The sequence below is a fragment of the Leptonychotes weddellii genome, chromosome 5 (genome assembly GCF_054177405.1).
Source record: "Leptonychotes weddellii isolate Sample4059 chromosome 5, ASM5417740v2, whole genome shotgun sequence".
NCBI lineage: Eukaryota > Metazoa > Chordata > Mammalia > Carnivora > Phocidae > Leptonychotes > Leptonychotes weddellii.
This window is the reverse complement of record NC_138373.1, coordinates 106,784,593-106,790,764: the sequence shown is the minus strand read 5'-3', so window position 1 is coordinate 106,790,764 and position 6,172 is coordinate 106,784,593. Positions and strand designations below refer to the sequence as shown.

Here is a 6,172-nt window from a genome sequence, read left to right as displayed (position 1 = left end):
TGGGTTTGACATTCATTTACCCTAATAAGACAGGGTCCCTGTGAAATTTCCAAAGGAGAGTTCTGTTTTCGCTCAGGGTTAGAAGTCCTTGACCTTTAGCCCCCCATCCTTCCTAATTTTGTTGTAGGATAGAACACTCAAGGACCGTAGCTGAGACCTCACAACTGCTTATGTGACTAATCCGGGGAAACTGGTGCATGCAGCCCACTGGGTGAAAAGAACAAACCGTACCAAGGGCAGAGGAGGACTGCTAGCTCTGGACCTGAGCCACTAGAGGGCTCTAGTACCGTGTGGAATGCCTCTTCTTTGCAGTCTCTTTTAAGGAAGTCCTCAAAATAAAGAGGTGGTCCGAAGACCATCAGCTATATGGTAGATATGAGGCCAGATTATTCTGTCCTGAGACTCCTGCTGCAACTGACCTTCTGAAAAAGTCTATAAATAGGCAAGGGAGTGGGTACTAGGTCCTGGCTTGTAGAATGTGCTACTATAGTTAGCAGGGACACTGTGTCCAAGAGGCCTTCTTGCACCTTTGCTCCCCTGAGGAAGGAAGCCATGACTTCCTTCTACTCTGCTATATCCACATCATTCCCCCAAGACACAGTATAAAAAAGCCAAATTCAGGGGCGCCTAGGTGGCTCAGTTGGTTAAGCGACTGCCTTCGGCTCAGGTCATGATCCTGGAGTCCCAGGATCGAGTCCCGCATCGGGCTCCCTGCTCGGCAGGGAGTCTGCTTCTCCCTCTGACCCTCCTCCCTCTCATGCTCTCTGTCTCTCATTCTCTCTCAAATAAATAAAATCTTTAAAAAAAAAAAAAAAAGCCAAATTCACACTGTCACAATTAATTTATTGAAATTTTATAAAAACTCAGCCAAGTAGAAGAGAAAGGTACAACCCAAGAGTACAATTCTCGTCAGTGCTTTTTTTCTCCTTGCCCCTGTGCCGCTGATGTTAAGACAGCTCCTTGCTATCCACTAACCAGGCAGCATGGAAATATTCTTAAAGTGAGGTCATATGGATTTCAAGCTGGGGCCAGATCTCAGGCATTTCCTGAGGCATCTCAGGCAGGCAACAGTTATCTACCGTCCAATACCCCTGTCAGAGGAAAAAGCTCAGCTTATTCAGTCCCTAGAAAAGTTGCTATCTTCCCCGGGTCAGACACTAAGGAACCTTGACAGGATCCAAAGACAAGCAACAGTCCTGATTATAATTCACTGTAAGAAGGCTGCAGACATCAGGCACGTGGGACTCTCAAGATGAGCCTGACCATTTCCTAGCCTTTCCATAACCTCCTGGCTTTCCACCCCAGCATTTCCAGCCAGCCTGTAACCCAATTTCTGGGGCAGTGAGAGGGAGAACGTCATTATGAACACAGACTCTTAGATTGGAGCAGGAGCCAAATGAAATAAATAAGAGAACTGGGTTGGGAGGGAGAGTAGAGGAGAGGCCAGGGAACAGTCCTGCCTCAAGTCTGGTGCACCTCATGGAACATCAGTTCACGGGGGATGGCTGTTTCTGGACCAAACTTGGTAGCTGCTCGACGCTCAAAGGCAGCGACATTCTGCTTGACAACCTCATCAAAAAACATGGTGGCCAGCTGGGAGTGCAGCAGAGAACGAAATTCAAAGGAAATCTGGGAACAGGTAAGAGACAGTCAGAAACTATTCAAGACCATGTTGGATCGTCCCTGGCCAAACACAAGGACACTTACTATTCCATGTCTTTTCTTCCCCTTCCCCTCCAGTTCCTTAGATTCCCTCAAAAGCCCTTACTTAGGACTGAGCACAGAATACAAGTCTGATGTAAGCTCAGACCTGTGGAGAGTGTCATTGACTTGGGAAATGCTAAGTGCTAGCTATACTTAACTTCCATAGTACCTCCGCTCAACCCTCACCACCCAGTTGTAGCTCTATGCTACACAGCCTCCTGGCTCACCGAAAAGTCCACAGTGCAAGTTCGGGGGTAGGCAGGAATACCAGGGCTGAATCGCCAAATGGTCTCTAAGTGGTTGAAGAGCTTACCATCAGTGCAAACAGCCTAGAAGAGGGCAGTCAGTTAGTTAAGTAATAGTACAATGGGATAAAACCTATGGGGGGGGGCGGGGGCGGGGCACCTGGGTGGTTCAGCAGTTAAGCGTCTGCCTTCCACCCAGGTCATGCTCCCAGAGTCCTGGGATCGAGCCCTGCATCGGGCTCCCCGCTCCATGGGGAATCTGCCTCTCCCTCTGCCCCTGGCCTTGCTTGTGCTCTCTCACTCTTGCTCTGCACACTCTCTCAAATAAATGAATACTTAAAAAAAAAAAAAACGGCGCCTGGGTGGGTCAGTCGTTAAGTGTCTGCCTTCGGCTCGGGTCATGATCCGGGATCGAGCCCCGCATCGGGCTCCCTGCTCGGCGGGAGCCTGTTTCTCCCACTCCCACTCCCCCTGCTTGTGTTCCCTCTCTTGCTGTCTCTCTGTCAAATAAATAAAATCTTAAGGAAAAAAAAAAAGTATAGTAGGTATATATAGTAGAAGAAAGAACTGAAAAATGTCTTCCTTTCCTTCTAATGTTTTATTAGGGAAGTATTTGACACATGGAGGTGAAATCATTACAAAGGCCAAAACAGCCTTTAAAGGTAAAAACGCTAGAGAATACAAAAACTTTGCTAATTAATCCCTCCCAGCGCCTCACCTTGACCATGTGAGGTTTGACCATGGAAACAGCAGAGGTATAACGTTCCACAATAGGTGGAAAGCCAACCTCTAACTGGGCCTTCAGGTGACCTTTGCGGCTGGATACCACCAAGGACTTCTTACACCAGGGCACAAACTCACGATACTCCTGGACATTGGACACCACTTCGTACATCTCCTGCATTGAGTACCTAAGGGAAGGAATCAGACAGAAAGGCCAAGGAACTGCCAGCTGGGTCAGGTTCCTCCTTGCCCTAGGTGCCCTCCCTGCCCCCATGCCTTTGCCCACAAACTATTCGCCTTCAAGAACTAGAGATCCCAAAGAAGCCTGGATGAATGACTTCCCAAAAGCAAACACAGAAATTTCCATGATGTTAAAGTTATGTTTTGTAGTTCACAGAACGTTTTTGCATTTACTATCTATTTTGATCCTAAGAGGGAACATCTAAGGGGAACAAAGGCTATCAGTTTTTCTGGTGATCACACAAGAACTCCGATCCTAGCTCTACAACTTTCTAACAATGTAGTCCTAAGTAAATTACCTGTGCCTCCGTTTTCTCATCTGTAAATCAGAGTTGTTAATAGTACTTGATTCATAGGTCTGTTGAGAGGATCAAATGAGAAAACCTACCTAAAACACTTAAATAGCCTAACTACTAGCAGTAGCAAGTGCTCAGTGTTAGTATTATATCTTGCCCACAAATACGTTTAAAAGGTCAGCAGAGAAATAATACCCTGTCGTCTTATATTGTCCAATTCTAATCACGGTTCACTTAATGCACATGCAGGGCAACCAAGAAGGGGGAAATTAAGGTTGGAAGACTGGCAGGGAAGGATAAAGGATCAATAATAATAGCTGGGGAGAGGGATGGCCAGGGATGAATCTTGCCCACTATTGCTACCCTTACATTCTAGCCTGGATTTAGTCATTTGTTTGGAGAGGAAGGGAATGTGGAAGGATGCTGGACAGGGGAGGATGCTCACCCCATGATCCTACGCTCAGAGTAAGCTTTTCGCTTGTTGGTGAAGGGGGCAGCAAAGCCCATGAAGGAACGCGTAGGAGGTAAGCCAACCTCAGCCACCAAGACCTGGGCAACCCGGGGCAAGAAAAGGCTGCAGGACATCAGAAATCTAAGGACAAAAGGAAAGGAGAGAGGACCTCATGATTCTTTGTATTCCTCAACCATTCCCAGGTGAAGGGGGGGGTGCATCCCAGAGGAAGGTCATCCGTACAAGCGTTTCTCCCAGCACCTGCTGCAGCCCGCCAGGCTCCCTGGCCAGGCAGTCACGAGTGCGAAAGGTCGAGGGCGGTTGAGAACAGTGCCGGGGGAGGAGATGGGGAAAAGTGGGGTGCGTGCGAGGGGCTGTTGCCTTGGAGTGTGGGCTACGATGCTGTTAAAAGCTAGGACTCTCAGAAAGTATCACAGTCTCTGGGGCCTTGCCAAGCCGGGCGTTGCCAGGGCGCCCGAGAGGGGCAAGTAGTGGTTGGGCACCCACCCCGGGGACTTCCCCTCGCGAATCACTTGCAAAAGCATTCCCCAAAGCTCTACCACGAGACCCGTAGATAAGACCGCTGCCGCCCCACTCCGCGCCAGCACCCAGAGTTGCAACCCTCCGGCATGGAACTTCGCGACCCTGGGCGACCCCCTTTCCAGCAGCGCAGACGCTCGCACCTCCCTCTCACCTCATTGGTCGCGGCGGTCGCGGAGGGCCTGGGGGCGGAGCCGGGCGCGCGCCCGGGCGGAGCGCGAAGCCGCAGCAACGCTGGGCCGCCGCGCGCGTCCCGGCTGGGAGCCGCCGCGCGCCCGCCGAGGCCATGCGCAGGACCGACCCTCCCTTGCCCTCTGGGCTGTGACACCCGCTGCGCCCTCCTCACTCCCGAGGAAAAGCGGCAGGAAGCGGCCGCCGGGCGAGTTCAGGGTCCCCGAGGACAGGAGCGGCTCGGGGCTGCCGGCTCCTCTCGCCCTGCTCCCGCCCGGGCGGCGGGGTAGACTAGAACTGAAGCCGCGACCGCTGCTCCCGCAGCTCCCAGTACCCCCACGTCACGCCGTTGCCATGGCTCGGAACGGGGAGAGGGAGGAAGGAAGGGGACAACGCGGCCTTTCGGGAGATGTAGTCTCACACCTCTAGCGCGAAAGAGCGCAGGAGTGAATGTGTGAGAAGCTGCAGAGATGTCCAGGAGGAACGAAATCGCCGGGCGAACTACTTGGCGAGTCTGTGGTCACGGAATTGATACATAAGCACAGAGGCGTGTCGTGGGCGTGTCATCGGCAGACATCTGTTGATCTTCTGAACGTCTCTTTTAGAGCCTTTATTCTTCCTCGTTCAGAGTTAGAAGTTCTATTAATCTTTGTATCCTCTATAGTGCCTAGTACTATACATCTTTGAGAAAGGAAATTAATCTTCCAAGCTCTGGGCTAAGACTTTGCATAGTTTTCTCTTTTAATATTTATAGAAAGAAGTGGGGGTGGGGGAGAGAGAAGAATCAGGCTTAATTTTAGGGGAGAAAACCGTCTTTGTCTGCAAGTGTGCACTTGCTGAACGGTGAGATCTGAGGGTGGGAACCCAGGCAAAGAAATATCACTGTACTGCTTTCCATCGTGATACAAGTAGGGGGAAAAAAATGCTCTTGATAAAAGTGGGAAGAACAAAAGGAAAATAAAAAGAGAGATTGGATCTAGATGGGTACCAAAGTCATTGAAATTCTCCCACGGTTCAGTAGAGGAAGGCCATTTTAAGAATGGTGGTGCCTCAGGTGCCTGGGTGAGTCAGTCGGTAAAGTGTCTGCCTTCCGCTTAGGTCATGATCCCAGGGTCCTGGGATAGAGCCCCTCCAGGAGTTGGGTCTCAGCTTCCCTCCACCCCCTCACCCCTCACCCCCCACCCGCGTGTGTGCTCTCTTTCTGTCTCTCAAATAAAGAAAAACAATTTTTTTAAAGATTTTATTTTTATTTTATTCATGAGAGACAAAGAGGCAGAGGCAGAGGGAGAAGTGGCTCCCTGCTAAGCCTCCATTCTTGGACTCCATTCCAGGACCCTGGGATCATGACCTGAGCCCAAGGCAGATACTTAACAACTGAGCCACCTAGGCATCCCTAAACAAATAAAATCTTAAAAAACAAAACAAAAAAAAACGGTGGCGCCTGCTGTTGCATTGAGAGATGTTTATGCTATTATAGTGTGAGCCCTTCCTCTGCTTTTGTTCTAAATCTGTGGTCTCATTTCCACACTCAGGAAAGTTTTGTCTGAGTAAGTGTGGAAGGGGGAAGGAGGATAAAGTAATTCAAGACTGTGTCGCCTTTGGGGTCTAATTGGTTTGGAAGAGAAACAGCTTCCCTAGAAACGGGGCCCTGGAAACAGAAATCCTCCATCTCCCCACTCCTCCTTGAGATTGGCATTTGGGGGGGGATTTCCATTGGATATGGATTGATTTAATTTTTAAAGATTTTATTTATTTATTTGAGAGAGAGAGAGTGAGAGCATGAGTGGGGGGGGGGGAGACGA

At 50.0% G+C, this 6,172-nt stretch overlaps 1 protein-coding gene across 2 annotated transcripts; it reads right to left on the bottom strand.

The window, feature by feature from the left end:
- Nucleotides 1-822: 822 nt before the first annotated feature.
- COQ10A (coenzyme Q10A) lies at nt 823-4,836 on the bottom strand. 2 transcript variants are annotated; one of them, XM_006741010.3, is made up of 5 exons: nt 4,354-4,836; nt 3,654-3,800; nt 2,668-2,860; nt 1,932-2,033; nt 823-1,629 (listed from the first exon to the last, which is right to left on the bottom strand). In XM_006741010.3, the coding sequence occupies exons 1-5, from the start codon at nt 4,485-4,487 to the stop codon at nt 1,462-1,464; spliced, it is 744 nt and encodes a 247-aa protein (XP_006741073.1). In that variant the 5' UTR covers nt 4,488-4,836; the 3' UTR covers nt 823-1,461. The 2 variants fall into 2 exon arrangements, with proteins under 2 accessions (XP_006741073.1, XP_030892253.1); XM_031036393.2 differs by lacking the exon at nt 4,354-4,836 and adding an exon at nt 4,220-4,325.
- Nucleotides 4,837-6,172: the final 1,336 nt, after the last annotated feature.